The sequence below is a fragment of the Ornithorhynchus anatinus genome, chromosome 14 (genome assembly GCF_004115215.2).
Source record: "Ornithorhynchus anatinus isolate Pmale09 chromosome 14, mOrnAna1.pri.v4, whole genome shotgun sequence".
In the NCBI taxonomy this organism is placed as follows: Eukaryota; Metazoa; Chordata; class Mammalia; order Monotremata; family Ornithorhynchidae; genus Ornithorhynchus; species Ornithorhynchus anatinus.
The window spans coordinates 45736590-45758781 of record NC_041741.1 but is presented as its reverse complement, the minus strand read 5'-3'; the positions used below and the strand labels follow the sequence as shown (position 1 = coordinate 45758781).

The 22192-nt window shown below is 54.5% G+C and overlaps 2 protein-coding genes across 2 annotated transcripts; one reads left to right on the top strand and one right to left on the bottom strand.

The window, feature by feature from the left end:
- Positions 1 to 1741: 1741 nt before the first annotated feature.
- Positions 1742 to 7079, top strand: RPS19BP1 (ribosomal protein S19 binding protein 1). Its single transcript, XM_001519124.4, has 4 exons — positions 1742 to 1852; positions 3653 to 3805; positions 6107 to 6204; positions 6362 to 7079. The coding sequence occupies exons 1-4, from the start codon at positions 1801 to 1803 to the stop codon at positions 6506 to 6508; spliced, it is 450 nt and encodes a 149-aa protein (XP_001519174.3). The 5' UTR covers positions 1742 to 1800; the 3' UTR covers positions 6509 to 7079.
- A 1643-nt stretch (positions 7080 to 8722) lies between these two features.
- On the bottom strand, positions 8723 to 12888 carry ATF4 (activating transcription factor 4). The gene is made up of 3 exons (XM_029079384.1): positions 12629 to 12888; positions 9944 to 10261; positions 8723 to 9733 (listed from the first exon to the last, which is right to left on the bottom strand). Exons 2-3 carry the CDS (start codon positions 10167 to 10169, stop codon positions 8883 to 8885), a joined length of 1077 nt encoding a protein of 358 aa, XP_028935217.1. The 5' UTR covers positions 10170 to 10261; positions 12629 to 12888; the 3' UTR covers positions 8723 to 8882.
- Positions 12889 to 22192: the final 9304 nt, after the last annotated feature.

Here is a 22192-nt window from a genome sequence, read left to right as displayed (position 1 = left end):
TTTGTTAAGCACTTACTATGTGCAGAGCACTGTGCTAAGCGCTGGGGGAGATACAGGGTCATCAGGTTGTCCCACGTGAGGCTCACAGTCTTAATCCCATTTTACAGATGAGGTAACTGAGGCACAGAGAAGTGAAGTGACCTGCTCGCAGTCACACAGCTGACAAGTGGCAGAGTCGGAATTCAAACCCATGACCTCTGACTCCCAACCCCGGGCTCTTTCCACTGAGCCACGCTGCTTCTCTAAGGGGTTGGTGTACTAAGCGCTTAGTGTACTTAGTGTTAGCCCTTAATGTACTAAGGGCTTGGGAGAGCGTAAAGGGATTAGCAGACATGTCTCCGGGCCCACAGCGAACTTACAATCACATACAATTAGTGTTTTAAAATGTTATAATCCCTATACCCCTTTTTCCCAAAAACACTGTGTCAAACATGCAGGGTCCTGAAAAAAGTTAAAATGTTTCACTCGAGAGAATCAACGTATCAGAAAAATCTGAGCACTAGAATAATATTTTAGGACTACCTTCTGTAAGATGCAGCAAAATATGAGCCTTCAGTCACTTGTCTCACCCAGGTCTGGCTCGATTTGTATGTTCCAAGAGCTTAGTACAGTGCTCTGCACATAGTAAGCGCTCAATAAATACTACTGAATGGAGCTCCCAGAACATGGCCGCCTTCCCACTAGGCCACTCCCAACTCCACCTGCCTGGGACAGAGGAGCAATCAATCACTCAACGGTATTTAGTGAACACTTACTATGGGCAGAGTACCATAAAATAATAATAATTATGGCATCTATTAAGCATTTACTATGGGCCAGGCACTGTACTAAGCACTGGGGTAGCTACAAACTGTATAGAAGCAGTGTGGCTCAGTGGAAGGAGCCCGGGCTCTTTCCACTGAGCCACGCTGCTTCACTTTGCCATGACAACAGAATTAGCAGATCCATTCCCTATCCATAACGAACTTGGAGCCTAGATGGGGGCAGAGACATTAGCGACTCAGTGGAAAAGGCCCAGGCTTGGGAGTCAGAGGTCATGGGTTCTAATTCCAGCTCCGCCACTTGTCAGCTGTGTGACTGTGGGCAAGTCACTTCACTTCTCTGGGCCTCAGTTCCCTCATCTGGAAAATGATGAAGACTAAGTCCCACGTGGGACAAACTGATGACCCTGTATCCACCCCAGCGCTTACAACAGTGCTCTGCACATAGTAAGTGCTTAACACATACCGTTATTCGTATTATTACTTCTCTGTGCCTCAGTGACCTCATCTGGAAAACGGGGCTGAAGACTGTGAGCCCCACGTGGGACAACCTGACGACCCTGTATCTCCCCCAGCGCTCAGAACAGTGCTCTGCACCTAGTAAGCACTTAACTAATACCAACATTATCATTATTATTACTTCTCTGTGCCTCAGTGACCTCATCTGCAAAATGGGGATGAAAACTGTGAGCCCCACGTGGGACCACCTGATGACCCTGTATCTCCCCCAGCGCTCAGAACAGTGCTTTGCACCTAGTAAGCGCTTAACAAATACCACCGTTAGGAGGAAAGCAGGGCAGAGCCCTGCATCACCTCCAGGCCCAGGCTCCTCCGCGCATGCGCTTTAGACGGCCTACCCGGAACTCTTCTGAGCCCGTCTCGCGCTCCCGGCCGGGCGGTTTTGTGGCGAGCACGAGGCGGAAGCGGCGGAAGGAGCCGAAGTGGTCACGTGGGGCGGGGGGGGGGCGGGAGGACGGAAAGAGCCGGAAGGAGCCGGAAGGAGCCGAAGAGGGCCGAAGAGAGCCGAAGGGGTGCGAAGATGTCGGCCTCGCTGCTGCGCAAGGGCCTGGAGCTCCTGGGCAGCCCGGCGGGTGAGACCGGGAGCGGGATGGGCAGCGGGGGCAGGACCGGCAGCGGGGCAATCCCTCTCAGCAGCTTTGGCTCAGTGGAGAGAGCCCGGGCTGGGGAGTCAGAGGTCATGGGTTCCAATCCCTCGTCAGCTGGGGGACTGTGGGCCAGTCACTTCCCTTCTCTGGACCTCGGTGACCTCATCTGCAAAATGGGGATGAAGACTCAGCCCCCCCGGGGGGGGCCCACCTGATCACCTTGGATAGAGAAGCAGCGTGGCTCAGTGGAGAGAGCACGGGCTTAGGAGTCAGAGGTCGTGGGTTCAAATCCCGGCTCGGCCATTTGTCAGCTGGGTGACTTCGGGCAAGTCACTTCACTTCTCGGTGCCGCAGTCACCTCATCTGTAAAATGGGGATGAAGACTGGGAGCCCCACCTGAGTCCCCTGTGTCTACCCCAGCGCTTAGAACAGTGCTCGGCACATAGTAAGCGCTTAACAAATACCAACATTATTATTATTATTATCCCCTCCAGCGCTTAGAACAGTGCTTGGCACATAGTAGACGCTTAACAAATGCCATTACTATTATTATTACCCTATTGAAGGTTCACCTCCTCCAGGAGGCCTCCCCAGACTCAGCCCCCCTTTTCTTCTGCTTCCCCATCCCCTCCGCTCCCTCCCTTTTGCTCTCCCCCCCGCTACACACACACCACTTGTGTCTAATAATAATGATGGCGGCATTTGTCAAGCGCTTAACTCTGTGCCAAGCACTCTTCTAAGCGCTGGGGAGATACAAGGGCATCAGGTTGGTCCCCGGGGGGCTCCCAGGCTTCATCCCCATTTGACAGGTGAGGGAACTGAGGCCCAAAGGAGTGAAGTGGCTTGCCCCAAGTCACACAGCTGACAAGCGGCGGAGTCGGGATTCGAACCCGTGACCTCTGACTCCCAAGCCCGGGCTCTTTCCGCTGAGCCACGCTGACCTGCTTCCTTGTTTGGATGTGTCCGTGTCTATAATTCTCTTTATTTATAGTGATTTCCCTTTACTTGTTTTGATGTTTCTCTTCCCCCGCCCCCTCGACTGTAAGCCCGGTGCGGGCAGGAATTCTCTCTATTGCCGAATTATACTCTCCAAATGCCTAGTCCAGTGCTCTGCACTCACCAAGTGCTCAATAAATACCATTGAATGAATGCAAAGCAGCATGGCTTAGTGGAAAGAGCCCAGGCTTGGGAGTCAGAGGACGTGGGTTCTAATCCCGGCTCCGCCACTTGTCTGCTGCGTGACCTTGGACAAGCCACTTCACTTCTCTGTGCCTCAGTTCCGTCATCTGGAAAAGGGGATAAAGACTGTGAGCCCCACGTGGGACAACCTGATTACCATGGATCTACCCCAGCGCTTAGAACAGTGCTTGGCAAGGGATTGTCTCCATCTGTTGCCGAATTGTACATTCCAAGCGCTTAATACAGTGCTCTGCACACAGTAAGCGCTCAGTAAATACGATTGAATGAATGACTGAACATAGGAAGCGCTTAACAAATGCCATCATTATTATCCAGCGCTTAGTGCTTAGCACATAGGAAGCACTTAACAAATGCCATCATCATCATTATTATTATATTTCAATATAATATATATATATTTTATTATGATGACATTATCATTATTATTATAGTCCTTAGACTGTGAGCCCATGTGTTTGTTGCCGAATTGTACTTTCCAAGCGCTTAGTCCAGTGCTCTGCACACAGTAAGCACTCAATAAATACAATTGAATGAATGAGCGGTGTCTGCAGGGCCTTGACCGTCCTTTCCTTCTGGTGTTTGCAGAGCGCCGCGTCCCCCCAGGCGCCGGGAACAACTGCCAGGGCTCGACCAAGGCCTCGGGACTGCAGCCTCCACAGAGGAGGAGGTCGAGGAGGAAGGCGGCGTCCAAGCCGAAGCAGCCCACCGCGAAGGGGAAGGTCGCCAAGTCCGTCGTCGGTGAGCCTCGCCCCGGCCGGGGACGAGAGGGACGCGGAATAATAATAATCACCGTGATATTTGTTAAAGCACTTACTATGTGCCAAGCACTGTTCTAAGCGCCGACGTAGATACAAGCTAATCAAGTTGCCCCACGTGGGGCTCACAGTCTTAATCCCCATTTTCCAGATGAGGTAATTGAGGCACAGAAAAGGTCACACAGCCGATGAGTGGCAGAGCCGGGATTAGAACCCACGACTTCTGACTCCCAAGCCCGGGCTCTTTCCACTAAGCCATGTAATAAAAATAATAATGGTGGCATTTGTTAAGCGCTTACTATGTGCCGAGCACTGTTCTAAGCGCTGGGGTAGACACAGGGGAATCAGGTTGTCCCATGTGGGGCTCACAGTCTTAATCCCCATTTTACAGATGAGGGAACTGAGGCACAGAGAAGTGAAGTGACTTGCCCACAGTCACACAGCTGACAAGTGGCAGGGCTGGGATTCGAACTCATGACCCTGACTCCAAAGCCCGTGCTCTTTCCACATAGCTTCTCTACGTCACGCTGCCCCGAGGGGGGACTCCGGGGGAGAAGAGGCGGCCGGCGGGGAGGAGGGGGTCACGTCTTGTCTAAGGTGCCCGGACCCCCCCCCCCCCCCGTTTCTCCATCATCAGTAGCCAGAATCTCCCACTGCCCCCCGCAGAACCCCCAAATTGGGCATGGGGAAGGGGCAGCTCCCGCCAGGGAGAGGTAGGGGCTGAGGAGAAATCACACCTCCAAGAAGCCCTCCCTGACTTGCCCCACTTCTTCCCCTGACACTGCATCGCTTAAACACTTGAGTCTTCCCCCAACCTAAGCACCTAGGCGTCCCCCACCCCACCCCGGCGGCGTTCATTTGCACCTCTTCACACTCCGTTGCATTCACTCAGTCGTATTGATTGAGCACTGGGTGCAGAGCCCTGTGCTAGGCGCTTGGGAGAGTAAAATACAACAAAAAACAGACACATTCCCTGCCCTCAACAGTCCAGGGTAATTCACGTTCGTCTACAGTAATTCATGTTAGTGAAGGTCTTCCCTGCTAGACTGTAAGTCTTTCGTAGGCAGGAAGGGTCCACTGACCCCGTCACGCCCTTCCAAGCACTTAGCACAGTGTTCCGCACCGAGCAAATGCGTTCCAAGCGCTTAGTACAGTGCTCTGCCCATAGTAAGCGCTCAATAGATACTATTGAATGAATACGTGTGATTGGATGAGAGCCGAGGTTTACCGACTCATCGCCCGTGGTGTTTATCGAGCCCTGTGCTAAGCACTCAAGAGTACGGTACCAGAGTCGGTAGACACGTTCCCTGCCCACGACGAGCTGACAGCCATTCATTCGATCGTACTTATTGAGCGCTTACTGTGTGCTGGGCGCTGTACTAAAAAACAGAGACAATCCCCGCCCCACGACCGGTTCACGGTCTAAACAGTCAGGCGATAGAAACAATTTATAATATAGAATTTATAGATACGTACGTAAGTGCTGTGGCGTTCGCCCGGGCTCCCGGTACAGCGTCCTGCTCTGTTGGCTTGTGCTCTCCCAAGCGCTTAGTGCAGTCTCCATACACAGGAAGCGCTCAATACATATTGCGCTTATTTACACATCTGTAATTTATATTAATGTCTGCCTCTCCCTCTAGACTAAGCTTGTTGTGGGCAGGGAATGTGTTAATGGTTAGACTGTACCCTCCCAAATGCTTAAAGCATAAAGCATAGTGCTTTGCACATAGTAAATGTTCAATAAATATGACTGAATGACTGCCCTCTATACAGTAAGTACTATTGCTTCTATAAATACTATTCTTTAGACGGTAAGCTCGTTGGGGGCCAGGAAGGTGTCAATCGATCATATTTATTGAGCGCTTACAGGGTGCAGAGTATTAAGCTTGTAGGAGAATATAATAAAACAATATAACACACATTCCCTGCCCACGACATCCTTGCAGTCTAGAGGGTGTTGTGGTGTTCTCCCAAGCGCTTAGTGCTCAGAAACCGTTGATGACGATGGTGAGAACAGTGCTTGGCACGTAGTAAGCGCCTAACAAATACTATCATTATTATTATTATCGGGAGAGAGCTGGGGCGGGGGGAATAAAAACGCCAAGCCCCCCAGGTTATGTTTCCGCCCCGGGGGCTCGTGAAGGTGATTTATTTTCTTAGACTCTCTCCAGAAGGCAAGGACTGGGTGCACGCGGTGTACGCGTGGGCACCCGGGGGGGGGCCGCGTGTGGCGGCCGAGGGGTGGGGGTGTTCAGTAAACGGCAACGGTTGTGTCCCGCTCCAGAGGAGTTCCAGAAGCACAGGGCCAAGAATCATCTGAAGGCAAACCTGCGGTTCATGACGCTCAGCTGTGACATCGCAGACCCGCAGGTCACCAAGACGGTGAGCGCCACCCTCGGGGGGCTCGGATGGGACCCGGCGCCCGCCCCGGCCGCCCGGCGGGGGGCCCGAGGGCCGGCGGTCCCGCCTCGCCCGAGGGGAGGGTGATGTCCTTGCGGTGTCCCGCCGCCCCGTGCCCATTCGGCTTCTCCTCCCACAGATTCTGACCCAGAACCGGGGCAGGAAAGCCAAGGACCGGCCCGCAGACTGGAAGAAGCGGCCCCGGCGGCCCCAGGGCACCGTCTTCACCGAGGAGGACTTCAAGAAGTTCGAGAGGGAGTATTTTGGGACGGCGGGAACCAGATGACGGAGCCGGGAGGACGGCCGGGTCGGGACTCGGGGGCCGGGGGTTCGGCCCCGGGCGCCGGTGGCCCTCGGCCCGGTGGGGATCCGGCCCGGGGGCCGGAGCGAGGACGGCGGGGAGCCCTGCGGCTCGGGGGGCCGGGATTCCGGTGGGGTCTGCCGCTGCTCCCGCTCCTCCTCCTCCTCCTCCACCACCTTCCCCCAGCCTGCCCCTACCCCAGGCCGGAGGGGGCCGAGGGCCCTGGCTGGGCCGAGAACTGATGGCAGCACTGCCCTGTCCCGGGTGGAAACCTCGGGGACCTCCCGCCCAACCCCGGGGGCGGTCCCCGAGCGTGGGCCGTGGGAGCCTGGGGGTGTCGACCGAAACAGCTGGGTTTTTCCTAGCTGTTTCTTTTCGCACCGGGATCCGGAAGCGCCGGAGCATCTTGGTTTCTGGGCTTCTGTCCGGCCCGTTGAGGGCAGGGCGTCTTTCCTCCTTGGACTTGGTCATCCTCACCTCACCCTCGCCTTTCTCCCGAGTTTGTGTGAAAACGCAAATAAAGCAGCTCTGGCCGGTGCCAGGGCGTTGTGCTCTCTGCCTGTCTCCCCGGCCTCTTCGGCTCCGCGGCTTCGGCTCGGCCGTTATAGCCATAACCAGCGCTCACGGAATAGGTGCCAGGCACCAGGGTAGGTGATAATCATAATGTTGGTATTTGTTAAGCGCTTTCTATGGACCGAGCACTGTTCTAAGCGCTGGGGGAGATACGGGGTCATCAGGTTGTCCCACGTGAGGCTCACAGTTAATCCCCATTTTCCAGATGAGGTCACAGGCACGGAGAAGTGAAGTGACTTGCCCACAGTCACACAGCTGACAAGTGGCAGAGCCAGAATTCAAAGCCCTGATTTATGGCTCTTTCCACTGAGCCACACTGCTTCACTACAGGTAATCAGATCACTCAGTCCCCATCCTACACGAGCCTCAGCTGAGGAGAGGGAAAGCAGGGTTTGTTTTTTTTTAATCCTCCGTTTAGATGAGAAACTCAGTCCCAGAGAGGGATGTGACTCGTCCGAGGTCCCACATCATACATCTCCCTGAGGAAACAGCATGGCTGAGTGGATGGAGCCCAGGTCTGGGAGTCAGAAAGACCCAGGTTCCGATCCCAGCTCCGCCACGGGTTTGCTGTGTGACCTTGAGAGTCACTTCACTTCTCTGGACCTCTTGCCTGTAAAACGGGATGTAAGCATAAGCCCCACGTGGGATGGGTGGACTGTGTCCGATACGATATAATTTGTACGTCCCAGCGCTTAGACCAGTGTTTGGCCATGGAAGTGCTTACCGAGTCCATAATTATGCCATGCTGCCCCTTTCTCCCCCAACCCCCATCCTCCCAGCTCCCCTCATTGGAGTCCCCATCTGCGTTCCCCACTGTGTTAATGGTCCAGATTGAGTGATTTATAAATAAGGGTTAAAGCGAGATCGTGGACTCCTCTGTTGGGCCTTTGCTGAAGACAAGTGAGAAAAGCAAAGCGCTAGGAATCTTAGGCTACAGTAAGGCTGCGTGGCGGAGTAGATACCAGGTGAGCAGGGCTCATGGTCTTGCTGGGAGGGAGCCTTCTTTACAGGCAAATAATTTGGGCCGTCACTGTGACTCACTGTGAATCCTCAACCTTTAAAGGGGCCAAAAAGGGGGGAAATGGGCTGATTGCCCTCCCATTCATTCTGGTATTTTAAGTAGTGCTGTGGGCCGGGCCCTGTACTGGGGTGGAGTACAATCTCTGTCCCACGTGGGGCTGTCTTAATCCCCACTTTACAAAGGAACTGAGGCAGAGGAAGTGAAGCCACTCACCCAAGGTCACATGGCACAAGCGGCAGAGTCAGAATTAGAACCCACAACCTTCAGATCCCCAGGTCTGAAGGGAGAACTGCACTCAGTACCACCTAGTGAAACAAAAAGCCAAGGCAGACAAGAACTCCCAAGCCGTCGATTTAAAGGGCCGATTAGGGACACGAATTAGAAGGGGAAATTTAGGAAAACCAGCCCAAAACATTCCCCTTCATACCTACAGGAATCACAAACTCATTTAAGGCAGACTATTGGCCAACCTGGCCCACCCCGGTTGGCTCTCCCCCACTCCTCAGCATGCAGGCCTGCCTCGTCCATTGCTTGGTGGTGGGAAAGATAGAAAGGATTTCACCCCTCCTATTAAGGTAGCAAATAAAAACTCAGCTTCGAGCCAAGTGACTCCACACGACTTTATTTACTAGGCTAGGGCTTGGAGTGTAGGACGGGGGATTTACATCGGATGAAGCACCAGTCACTTTTACTACAAAATAATTTATTCGACAGCTGAAGCGGCGGAGGCCTATATACAAGCCGGCGGGACCACTCGACTAGCGACTACCCTAAGTCGACGGCCTTCCTCTTCTCCTTGGCCTTCCGGACCTCTTCGATCAAGTCTTTCAGATACTGAATCTCTTTGCTCAGAGAATCCGCTCGCTCTTTCAACGCCTCGTTCTTCTGCTCCAGCTGCCTGCATTCCCCGGAGAGGGCCTCCTGCTCCGCCCTCTTCTTCTGCCGGTAGCGGGTGGCGGCCGTCTTGTTCTGCTCCATCTTCTTCAGCTTCTTATCGGCCTTCTTCTCTCCTTTCGCCTTGGCCGCCGGGGTCGTCCCGTCGGCCGGCCGGTCGTAAGGCTTGGGCCGCCCCGAGGGGCCGGGGGGGTCGGCGCTCCGCCGGCCCTCGTTGGGGGGCTCCATGGAGGTGGAGGGGCTGTGTTGGGGCGACCCTAAGTAGGACTCGGGGCTCATGCATATTCCGCTGTCGTTATCCGAGGGGGCTTCTTCCTCTCTCTCGCACTTGGGGATGGTGACCACGAGGTACGTGACCGCTTCCACCTTCCCGTCTCCTTCCGAGACGTCCACCTCGCTGCCTAGCTCTAAACTGAAAGAATGATCCGGAGTGGAGGTCAGGGCCTCTGGGGGGAGGGGCTGGAGGAAAGGGAGGGGGGCTACCTGTTCCGTTTTCAGCAGGGACTCGGGGAGGTGGCCAATTGGGTTCAGCGTCAGGGGGGGCTCTGTGTTAGCTTCCTGGGCCAGGGGGTCAAGTAGATCACACGTGTCTTCCAACGTGGCCATAAGCTCTTCTGACAAGATGGTGGCATCCAGGTCATCCATACCCAACAGGGCATCGAAATCAAACTCCTTCAGGTCCATCTTCTCCACCATCCAATCCATGCCGGAGAAGGCATCCTCTGAGAGACGGAGATCGCATCCAAGTTACTACCCCTCCCCCGCCGAGCAGCCCCTTCCGCCTCCACATCCACACCGGTCCCCCCCCAGCCCCACCGTCACTTAAGGGTGCGAGTCCTGGCCGCTCAGGTGGGAGCTTAAAGACGGCTAGGATGGCCTTCCCGGGCATCGCCCCCCACCCCGAGCTCCCCCTCGACGGGGTCGGGCCTTACCCTTGCCATTGCCTGTGGCCTCGCCCAAACTATCCACAGCCAGCCACTCGGAGGAGAGCGCCTTAGCCTTGTCGCCGGAGAACCCATGCGATCTGTAGTGCTTGGCCACCTCCAGGTAGTCATCCAAGAGGCCCAGGCTTTCCTCAGCCGCCAAACACGACTGGTTGAAGGGGGACATCAAGTCCCCCAACATCATCTCGCTGCTCAAGAAGCTCATCTCGGTCATACTTTAGGGCTCTGTCGGTTCTTAAAGACGTAGTCGAGTCGAGGGTTTTCGTGTCAGATACAGCAAGGCTGCTGCTGGATGCCTTGAAAAGCCTGGACGGAACGAGAGAAACCTCTGGTCACTTTATCCCTCCCGAAACTGGAAGCGGTGTACCCCAAATTGCGTAAAGCCCGGTTGGACACCCGATCTTCACGTATCTCCCCCACTGCTCGGGCGTATAGTGCTAGCGAGATCCCGACTGTAAACTCGTCTGCTAATTCTGTTGTATTCTCCCGAGATTAGTACAGTGCTCCGCACGCAGCGAGGGCTTGACCAACAGCACCTTCCAGGACGTAAACTCGTTGGCTCATTGTTGTGCTCTCCCGGGCTTAGTAGCCTCCTGCTCAAAGCAAGCGCTCGACAAACAGCGAGCTCCAGGCTGCAAATTCGTCTAATTCTGTTGTATTGAACTCTCCCGAGCTTTGAACAGTGCTCTGCACATTAAAAAAAAAAGCTCGACCCTAAGCTCGTCTGCTCAGTGGCCCTCCCAGCTTAGTACGGTGCTCGGCATCTAGGAAGCGCTCGATAAATAGCAAGCTCCAGACCGTAAAGTCGTCTGCCAATTCTGTGGTACTGCACTCTCCCCAGCTTAGAAAAGTGCTCTGCACATAAAAAAGCTCCAGGCTGTAAAGGCATCTAATTCTGTGGTATTGTGCTCTCCCGCTCTTAATAAAATGCCTTGCACTTTAAAAAAAAAAAACTCCAGGCTGTAAAGTCGTCTGCTAATTCCGTGGTACTGTGTTCCCCCGAGCTTAGTCGAGTGGTCTGCACATTAAAAAAGCTCCAGGCTGTAAAATGTCTGCTAATTCTGTGGTACTGTGCTCGCCCGAGCTTAGTCGAGTGTTCTGCACATAAGAAAGCTCCAAGCTGTAAAGTCGCCTGCTAGTTCTGTGGTATCGTGCTCTCCCGAGCTTAATCGAGTGCTCTGCACCTAAAAAAAAAGCCCCCTCCAGGTTGTTTAGTGGTCTGCTCACGGTGCCCTCCCGAGCTGAGGCCGGTGCCCTGCACCTGGCCAAGGCTGGCCAGCTCCGGCCTGCCAAGCGGTCTGCTAACCGTGTGGCATCGCATGGCCTTGCCGATGGGCGGCCCGGGCCGGGCCCTCCGATCGAGCCGAGCCGGGGCCCATCTGGTTTCGCTTCCCTCGATGGCCTCCTGTTCCTGGGGCGGCTGGGCGGGTCCGGGGAGGGAGGAGGAGGAAGAAGAGAAGGAGGAAGGAGGAGGTGGAGGAGGAAGAGGGGAGCGGCTTGGCCAGGCGTGCCCATATATGGGCACGGGGGCCGCCGCCCTGCTGCCACGGCTGACGTGTGCTTGTGCGGGTGCGGGCCTCCGCCTCCATTTCCTCCTCCTCCTTCTTCTCCTCCTCCTCTTCTTGTTCTCCAGCAGCCCGCCATTTTGTAGGTGGCCACGTTGCTGTCGTCGGGAGCCAAATGGCCCCCGTCCTAAGGCCGCCTCTTCGGTCCTCTCGCCGGGGCGCTCCCTCCACCGCCCTACACGCGAGGATGCCCCCCGCCCCCCAAATTCAGCCCCCGAGAAGCAGCGGGGCGTGGTGGCCGCAGCCCGGGGCTCGCGAGGTCACGGGTTCTAATCCCGGCTGGGCTCCTGGTCTGCCGGGTGACCTTGGGCCGGTCACCTCACCCCTCTGGGCTTCACTTACCTCCTCTGTGAAACGGGGATGGAGGCGGGGAACCCCAAGTGGGACGGCGACTGTGTCCAACCCGGTTTGTCCGTATGGACCCCGGCGCTTAGTGCAGTGCCTGGCACGTAGGCAGCGCTTAAACCCCACAATTATTAAAATGGGGATGGAGACGGTGTGACCCACACGGGACAGGGACTGCGTCTAACCCCATCTGCCTGTATCGCTTAGTACAATGCCTGGCACGTAGTAAACGCTTGCCACCGTAGTTATTAGTAAAATGGGGGTGGGGACGGCGTCCAACCCCATCTGCCTGTATCGACCCCAGCGCTTAGTGCAGTGCCTGGCCCCTATTAAACGCTTCCCCAACACCGTAATTACTATTAAAATGGGGTCGGCGTTCAATCCGATCCGCCTGTATCGACCCCAGCGCTTAGTGCAGTGCCTGGCCCCTATTAAACGCTTCCCCAGCACCGTAATTACAATTAGAATGGGGTCGGCGTCCACTGTATCGACCGCAGCGTTTAGTACAGTGCCTGGCAACTATGAAACACCATAATTACTATTAAAATGGGGACGGCGCCCAAGCCGATCTGCCTGTATCGACCCCAGCGCTCAGTGCAGTGCCTGGCACCTATTAAACGCTTGCAAAACATTATTAAAATGGGGATGGGGACGGCGTCCAGTCCTTATCGGCCGTATGGGCCGCAGCGCTTGCCAGGCGGTTAGGCGGGTCTGCGGATACCGGGGTTCGGGGCCTTTAGGGCGAGGGGTGATTGGTACTCACGCCATGGCTGAAGCCGCCTGGGTTCGGCCGCTGCAGAGCCCGGTGCTGCCGCCGCCGCCGCCGCGAGGCCCGATGCTGCCGCAGGCGCTGCCGCCTTCACAGGGCCATGGCGGCGGCCGAAGCTGCTGCTGCTGCTGCTGCTGCTCGGGGACCGCGCCGACCACGGGGGAGGCGGGGGGCGCTGCCCGGACCACGACGCACGGCGCAGGACCGGCTGCGGTGGAGACGCGCCGCCGCCTCTCGTTCCGCAGCCCGCGACAAAATGGCCGCGCCGCCCCCGCCCGCCGCCTTTTATAGTCCCCGCCCTCCTTCCCCGGGACGCATCACGACCGCGCATCCTTCCGCCCCGTCACGTGACCCTCCCCGCCGCCGCCTCCCGAAGCCCGCGGGGGCCCGACCCCGCCCCCGTCCCCCGGCGGCTCGCCGGCCCCGGGGCGGCCTCCGTCGGGACGGGGCGGCGGGACTGGGGGCGGGGGGAGAGCGGAGGGGGGGGACTATTTCCCGGACGCGTCGCCCCGCCGAGGGGCTCGCGCCGCGGAGGGATCTGCGGAGGGAGAAGGGGGAGGGGGGAGGCATCACGCGAGGCGACGCGGGGAATCCCGACAGCTGATTGGTCCACGGCAGGCCGCTCACGGGCATCCCGGGCTCTGATTGGTCCATTTCGAGGCGGTCGTTGGGATGGGGCCCTGCGCCTTTCTAATCCTCATCCTCCCATCTAGGGCGCTGAACTCTGCGCCAAACACTGGGCTGATAACGGGTTCGCCAGACGACAGGCCGTGGGTTCTAGTCCCCACTCCACCGCCTGCCCGCTGGGTGACCCTGGGCAGGCCACTTCCCCTCTCTGGGCCTCAGTGACCTCATCCTAAAATGGGTGTGAAGACTGGGCGCCCCACGTGGGACAATCTGATAATAATGATGATGATGATGGTGGTGGTTTTTTAAGGGCTTACTATGTGCGAGGGACTGTACTAAGCGCTGGGGTAGAAGCAGTGAAAAGAGCACGGGCTTGGGGGTCAGAGGTCCTGGGTTCTAATCCCTACTCCGCCGCTTGTCAGCTGTGTGGCTTTAGGCAAGGCGCGTAACTTCTCTGGGCCTCGGTGACCTCATCTGGAAAATGGAGATGAAGACTGGGAGCCCCACGTGGGACAATCTGATGACCTTGTAATAATAATAAATAAATAAAAATAAATTGTGGTATTTGTTAAGCGCTTAATATGTGCAAAACACTGTTCTAAGCGCTGGGGGATACAACGTGATCAAGTCCCACGTGGGACTCACAGTTTTAATCCCCCTTTAACAGATGAGGTAACTGAGGCACAGAGAAGTTAAGCGGCTTGCCCCAGGTCACACAGCTGACAAGCGGCAGAGCCGGGATTAGAACCCGTGACCTCTGACTCCCAAGCCCGCGCTCTCTCCACTGAGCCACGCTGCTTCTCTAATAATGATGCTGGTGTTTTTTAAGGGCTAACTATGTGCGAGGCACTGTACTAAGCACTGGGGTAGAAACAGTGGAAAGATCACGGGCTTGGGGGTGAGAGGTCCTGGCTTCTAATCCCAGCTCCGCCGCTTGTCAGCTGTGTGGCTTTAGGCAAGGCGCTTAACTTCTCTGGGCCTCAGCGACCTCATCTGGAAAATGGGGATGCAGACTGGGAGCCCCACATGGGACAAGCTGATCACCTTGTATCCCCCCCAGTGCTTAGAACAGTGCTTGGCACATAGTAAGCGCTTAACAAATACCATCATTATTATTATTATTATTCCAAACAAATCGGGTTGGACAGAGTCCCTGTACCACATGGGGCTCACAGTCTCAATCCCCACAGGATCCCACCACAGTACTGCATCTCCCCAAAGGCTGGTTTAGTGGAAAGAGCCCGGGCTTGGGAGTCAGAGGTCATGGGTTCAGCGTGGCTCAGTGAAAAGAGCACGGGCTTTGGAGTCAGGGCTCATGAGTTCGAATCCCAGCTCTGCCACTTGTCGGCTGTGTGACTGTGGGCAAGTCACTTAACTTCTCCGTGCCTCAGTTCCCTCATCTGTAAAATGGGGATTAAGACTGTGAGCCCCACGTGGGACAACCTGATTCCCCTATGTCTACCCCAGCGCTTAGAACAGTGCTCGGCACATAGTAAGCGCTTAACAAATACCAACATTATTATTATTATTATTATGGGTTCGAATCCTAGCTCTGCCACTTGTCAGCTGTGTGACTGTAGGCAAGTCACTTAGCTTCTCTGTGCCTCAGTTCCCTCATCTGTAAAATGGGGATTAACTGTGAGCCTCACGTGGGACAACCTGATGACCCTGTATCTCCCCCAGTGCTTAGAACAGTGCTCTGCACATAGTAAGCGCTTAACAAATACCCCTCCACTTGGGACTCCGCCATTTCCTCCTCTAGGTACTATAAGCTTTTTGAGGGCAGGGAACGTGTCTACCGACTCCGTTATACCGTACTCCCCCCTGAGCTTAGTACGGTGGTCTGCACAGAGTAAACGCTCAATAATTACGATTGTTCAGTTGACTGATCAGTGTGCCCACAGTCCTCCTTTCCTGGACCAAAATGAGTCCCAGAGACAACTCTTTGCTCACCACTGTGGCATGGGCCCAAAACAAGAAACAAGGGCTCATTCCTCCCCACTTCCCCTCCTTTCCTGCATCCTCCTCCTCCTCAGCCCCAGGAGAGACGCACAGGAGCCCAACTGAGGCTGCTCCGGGCAGTGTCCCCGGCTCCTTTTATATGCATAATCACTGGCGTCCATCTGCCCTGAATTGTGAGTCAACCTGAATTTGCTTTGCTCCATCACGGCTGAGACCATTGCCTAACTTGGAAACTGTCATTTCTTGATTTCTCTTCTACGGTTTCCCACCGCCTCATTTCCTAAAACCTTAAGATCAAAAGCCCTGGGGTCAGATCTTCCATTTCAGTCCAACATTTTTCGTCTTCTGTCGTAATAACTGTGGTATTCGATAAGGGCTTGGGGGGCACTGCCTGTCTCCCACTTGGGACTCACAATCTGAGTGGGAGGGAGAATACGGATTCGATCCCCATCTTACAGATGAGAAGTCACGGGACTTCCCAAGATGACAGAGCAGATGAGTGGCAGGGCTGGGATTAAGAGCCAAATCTCCTGATTCCCAGGCTCGTGTTCTTTCCACTAGGCCTCGCTACCCCTTCAGGACCACCAGGGCACAGGATTCCCCTGACCAAAATCCAAATTCAAATTGGAGAAAGGTACTTTCTAACAGCCTGACTAAAACACTATTTTTGGTGCCGGAAGGCACCACCGATGGTGAATTTCCACCCCCTGATTTGTCCAAACCCTTTCTGAGCCTATGGAGGCCTCCTGTCTGGAACTCTGTCTTTCACATCTTGCAAATAACTACTCTTCCCCTCTTCACAGACCTACTAAAACCACACCTCCTCCAGGAAGTCTTCCCTGACTGATCTCATCTCCCACTCTATTTTCCTCCCTACTCTGTCACCTCCACACTCCACAGAGTCCTTGCCCCACTAAGCACTTACGTCCTCACCCCACCCCATGACCTTTCTGTCCAGCCCCCCCCAACTTGCATATCTTTACCTACCGATAATTGATTTTAATGCGTCTCCCACAGTGGACTGTAAGTTCCTGGAGGGCAGGGATGGTATCTACTTTGCAGTACATAGGACATTGCTCTACAGAGATTAAGCATCCAATAAATACTATTAATCGATTAATTACACAATGTCCTGGGGTAGCAATTTCCATTTCCTTCATCTTCTTGCTTCCTCCTTTTGATCTCACCTCTTCCACCTCAAGATTTGATTCTGCTATGCTAAGCCCAAACAGTGCTCCCAGTAGACTAAAGATCCTTGTCTGAAAGGAGGGCGTGGAATTTCTTTGGGGACTTCAGTCAATAAATGGTATTCGTTGAGCACTTACTAAGTTCAGAGCACTGTACTAAGTGCTTGTGATCAATCGATGGTATTCATTGAGCACTGACACTGTGCAGAACACTGTACTAAGCAGCTGGGAGAGTACAATACAGCAGAATTAGCAGGCAGGGTCCCTGCCCACAGCTAAGCTTTTACAGATCCCCACAAGCCTGCAGACCAGACAACTGGGAGAGAGCAGAGTCTACCAACTCTGTTGTAATGCTCTCCAGAGCACTTAGTACAGTGTGAAGCAGCGTGGCTCAGTGGAAAGAGCCTGCGCTTTGGAGTCAGAGGTCATCGGTTCGAATCCCGGCTCTGCCACTTGTCAGCTGTGTGACTGTGGGCAAGTCACTTAACTTCTCGGTGGCTCAATTACCTCATCTGTAAAATGGGGATTAACTGTGAGCCTCACGTGGGACAACCTGATTACCCCGTATCTCCCCCAGAGCTTAGAACAGTGCTCTGCACATAGTAAGCGCTTAACAAATACCAACATTATTATTATTATTATTATAGAGCCCGGGCCTGGGAGTCAGAAGGACCTGGGTTCTAATCCCAGCTCGCCACATCTGCTGTGTGACCTTGGGCAACTCACTTAACTTCTCTGGGCCTCGTTACCTCATCTGTAAAATGGGGATTAAGACCATTTGTCCTACGTGGGACGGGGACTGTGTCCATACTGATTAACTTGTATCTACCCCAGTGCTTTGCACACAGTAAGCGCTTAATAATAATAAAAATGATTATAGTATTTGTTAGGCTCTGTGTGCCAAGCACTGTTCTAAGCACCGGGGTAGATACAAGATAATCAAGTTGCCCCACGTGGGGCTCACAGACTTCATCCCCATTGTACAGATGAGGAAACTGAGGCACAGGGAAGTCAGGTGGCTTGCCCAAGGTCAACAGCCGACAAGGGCAGAGCCGGGATTAGAATCCACGTCCTCTGACTCCCAAGCAAGGGCTCTTTCCACTAAGCCATGCTGCTTCTGCAAGAACCCTAATTATTATTATTACAGTGGTGTGCACACAGTACACGCTCCATAAATACTACAGATTGATTGACTCACCCAGTAGTTCACCGGCTCCCACTGTCTACACTTCGGGAAGAGGAGGAATTTGGGAAGCTCAGATTTTGCGTAAGAGGCAAGCAAATCTAATGTCTCTCCTTGAAAAGTCAATGACCTAGTTAGGTAGGTTTCTTTTAAACCTGAAACGATGCGAGCACAAGTGAAATCTGCCAGACTTCCCCTCTATCCTGCCGACTCACTGTGAGCAGGGAACGTGTCTACCCACTCTGTTATACTGTACTCTCCCGAGCGCTTAGCATAATGTTCAGCACCCAGCAAGCAACCTGGACTAATAATGTTGGTATTTGTTAAGGGCTTACTATGTGCAGAGTACTATTCTAAGCGCTGGGGTAGATACAGGGTCATCAGGTTGTCCCACGTGAGGCTCACAGTTAATCCCCATTTTACAGATGAGGTAACTGAGGCACCGACAAGTGAAGAGACTTGCCCACAGTCACACAGCTGACAAGTGGCAGAGCCGGGAGTCGAACTCATGACCTCTGACTCCGAAGCCTAGGCTCTGTCCACTGAGCCACGACTAGCGGCTAGAGGACAGGCCTGGGAGTCGGAAGGACTTGGCTTCTAATCCCGGCTCCGCCGCTTGTCTGAGGTGTGACCTTGGGCCAGTCACTTCACTTCTCTGTCCCTCAGTTCCCTCATCTGTAAAATGGGGATTAAGTCTGTGAGCCCCATGTGGGATAGGGACTGGGTCCAACCTGATTACCTTGCATCTACCCCAGCGTTTAGAATAGTGTCTGGCACATAGTAAACTCTTAGATATCATGAGTATTTATTAGTTATTATTATTCTAGCCTCGCTAGGCCCCTCTAAGCCGAGGCCCATCCTATGAAGTCGAGCAGTGGTCAAGTCCATTTGCACATTCCCACGTGCTGCCCTGGCTGGAAAAGGCTCTGACCTTTGACCTAAACTATAAGCTCACTGTGGGCAGGGAACGTGTCTGTTACATTGTACTTTCCCACGCGCTCTGCACCCAGTAAGAGCTCGATAAATACGACTGACCGACTGACCTGGGCGAATGGGCGAGCCGCCTGCCCAGGGGCTGGTTTCCTGGTGATCTGGTTTGCCGCTGGGCCCCAGCCAATCAATCCCTGACCAGGAACTGGGTCGGGGCTAACAGCCAGGGTGGGTTTAAAAGGAAGGAGGAGAGGAGGAAGCCAGAGATCCTTGCCAAGGGGGAATAACGAATGCCAAGGGGGAGAGCCAGGGCAAGAGGCACACACCCAGCTGAGGATCACCTAGCAGAAGGAACCTGCCAACGATTTTACGAGTCTGGATTCTTGCTCAAAGGAGAAGTTCGGCATCCGAGAAAGCTCTGCCTTCTGAGACCGGATTTTATTGGATGGTCTTTAGACTCTGCCCCGGTGCCACCTTTTTAGCGGCAAGCTTGTTAAATCCCGATTGATGCTTACCATTTTACTTAGTACTTTGAGCAATCGTTAGCTTTGGTAAAATCCTTTTGTTCTCTTTTCAGACATCAGTGCTATTTATTGAGCACTTACTACGTGCAGAGCGCTTGGAGTACGTTACCACAGAATTAGAAGACTCCCTGCCCACAGCGAAGAGAAACGGCACAGCCTGATGGATAAAACATGGGCCTGGGAACCAGGACCTCGACTCTGATCCCAGCTCCACCATCTGTCTGCCGTGTGACCAAGTCACTTCACTTCTCTGGTCCTCAGTTACTTCCTCTGTTAAATTGGGATTAAGACTGTGAGCCCCACGTGGGACAGGGACTGTGTCCAACCCAATTTGCTTACATCCGCCCCGGAGCTTAATACAGTGCCTGGCACAAATTGTGCGCTTAACCAATAGCACACATTTAGTATTATTATTATATTAATGAGCTTAGAGTCTAGAGGTGGAGGTTCAAGTCTAGTCATGAAATGAAAAGCTTGTACGGGGTTTGTGTTGGAGGGTCACATGGATGGCAGCATGGTGTAGTGGATAGAGCACGGACCTGGAAGTCAGGTCATGGCTTCTAATCCTGGCTCTGCCACTTGTCTGCTGTGTGAGCTTGGGCAAGTCACTTCCCTTTCCGAGCCTCGTTACCTCTTTTGTAAAATGGGGAGGGAGACCGGGAGCCCCGTGTGGGGCAGGGACTGCGTTCAACCCGAGGACAGGGATTATGTCTAACGCTGCACTCTCCCCAGGCTTTAGCACAGTGCTCCGCACATGGCAGGTGCTGAATAAGGGCTACCGACTGACCGCATCCCACCGACACCCGGCCATCTGTGGGCTTGGGGAGCGGCTCTGGTGTGAGGAAGAAGTCGGGCCCAAGTTCCGGCCCCTCCACGGGATTCGTTGCTTGGCCGGCCCCCGCCGGCCCCATTTTTAAGGGACCCTGCCGCAATCAAAAGGTGAAATTCACTGTTCCCTCGGAATGGGGATTCCACTTGAGCGGAAGCTCTGAGACCACAGTTTCCCAAGCAGAAGAGGCGTCAGGGCAGAAGGCGCCTGATTCGAATTTCCTGTCAAAGCCAGAAGGCCCGTCAGTCCTCCGCCTGGTCACGTGTGGGCGGAGAACGTGTCCATCTAAAGGTGCATCGGACTCTCCCAAGCGTTTCATAGTGCTCTGCACAAAGTTAGCTCTCAATAAATACGGCTGAATGAATTGGGGACCGCTGTTAGGGAGACCTTGGTGGATTAAAGGAGGGAGGGAGGGGTGTTGGGAGGTGTGCGCGAGTGTGTTGGGTAGGGGGAGGGAAAAAGACTCACGATGCTGTTGTTTCGACATGGGGTGAGGTGCAGTGGCCCTGACACGTCCTCATTTTACATGGGACTTCCTCCCTGCTTCGTGTCTGCTGCCCCGTGAGCCACCTCAACACTCACGGACATGACTGGGTTACCTACTGACCACTGCCTTACTTTTGTCACCTGTATCTAGGCCCTTATTTTATCTAACGTGATACCCAACCGCTCCCCGTTACCTCCAGACCATACACGGGAAGGGAAGTTGTGTGATCCAACACAAGCCAGCCAGCCCCAGTGGGAAAAAGATCCACAACAGAAAACTGAATTTCCCTAGTGCACGAGACCATCACCTTCCCCTGAAGCCTCCCCTCACTTCCCAGCTTCCAGGGGAGCACGACGGGAGCAAGGCGGCTGACGTCACGGCCTCGGGGCCGGCGGTCTCGGTGGCCCACGCTCGGATGTGGACCGGGACCGGCACGTGCCCGGGGTCCCGAGGGGGCCCCGTCCACCACCCTGATGAGAAACCACCACACCAAGTGCTCGTTCGGGGACAGAGTTAAGCCCGTGATCTTGGGCTAAATCCTGCGAGTCGCAGGGAGTAAATGGAGGTGGAGCCAAACTCCAGATGCGGCCAAGACCCCTCAGACTGCTACGGTCATCTCAATCCCAGTTCACTAGACTGTCAGCTCCTTGAGGGCATGGAGCAGCTCTACCCTCTCTCGAGTGCTTAATCCAGGGGTTGATCCCGAGGGCCCATCAGCCCGACATCTGGGACAAATGAAGGGCGGTGGGCTGCAAGCCGGCCCAGCTCCCCGCTCCGGGCGACCGCCCAAGCGGTAATGACGGTACTTGTTAAGCGCTTAGTACGTGTCAAGGATCGTTCTCAGTGCTGAAGGAAGCACCCGGCTCCAATGCACGTTCCCCTTCCGTGACCTCACCTGTAAAACAGGGATTATTATTAATAATAATAATGGTATTTTGTTAAGTGCTTATTATGTGCCAAGCACTGAGTGCTGAGGTAGATACAAGGTAATCAGGTTGTCCCACGTGGGGCTCATTTTCCAGATGAGGTAACTGAGGCACAGAGAAGTGAAGTGACTTGCCCGAAGTCACACAGCTGACAAGTGGCAGAGCCGGGATTAGAACCCACAACCTCTGAGTCCCGAGCCCGGGCTCTTGCCACTAAGCCACGCTGCTTCCCCATGTGGGACAGGGACTGTGTCCAACCTGATTAATTCGTCTCTACCCCAGTGTTTAAACAGTGCGTGTCACTTGGTAAGCGCTTAACAAGTATCAATTCGAGTTGCTTGTCTCCTCACCCAGGTGCTTAATACAGTGCCTGGCACATAGTAAATGCTTAACAAGCATCATTATCATTATTCTTCCCCAGGCCAGATTTTTGCCCCGCTCCCTCGGTGACCCCAGAAATGAGAGAATGGCTTTAGCCCACCCAGGTCCCCGTCTCCCTCGCCTGCCCTGGACGGCTCCTCTTCGGGAACCACCAAGTCTTTGACCCCTTCGATGAAGCAGCGCCCGTGAGCCAATTAAGTGGGCAGGGAGAGTGCGGTTGTGGCGACGGTCATCATCACCTACCGGGAAACAAGGGCCGAGACGCGGGCGGCCGCCTTGCCCCCAACACAATTATCTCCGAAAATGGGGTATAAAAATAACATAGAAGTTTCTTTCCTTTAATTCATAGTTTCACATCAAAACAAGTGGAGTGAGCACACCCTCACGCTGCCCCAAACTCATGTCTCCGGGCAGCCCGGGGAGGTCCTCCTTCCCCAAGGAAATCCCTGTTCGTGGGATCGCTCGGGGTGGGGGGGTGACCGAGCCGATTTCATTTGAGCCCAGGTCGCGACGGAACGGATC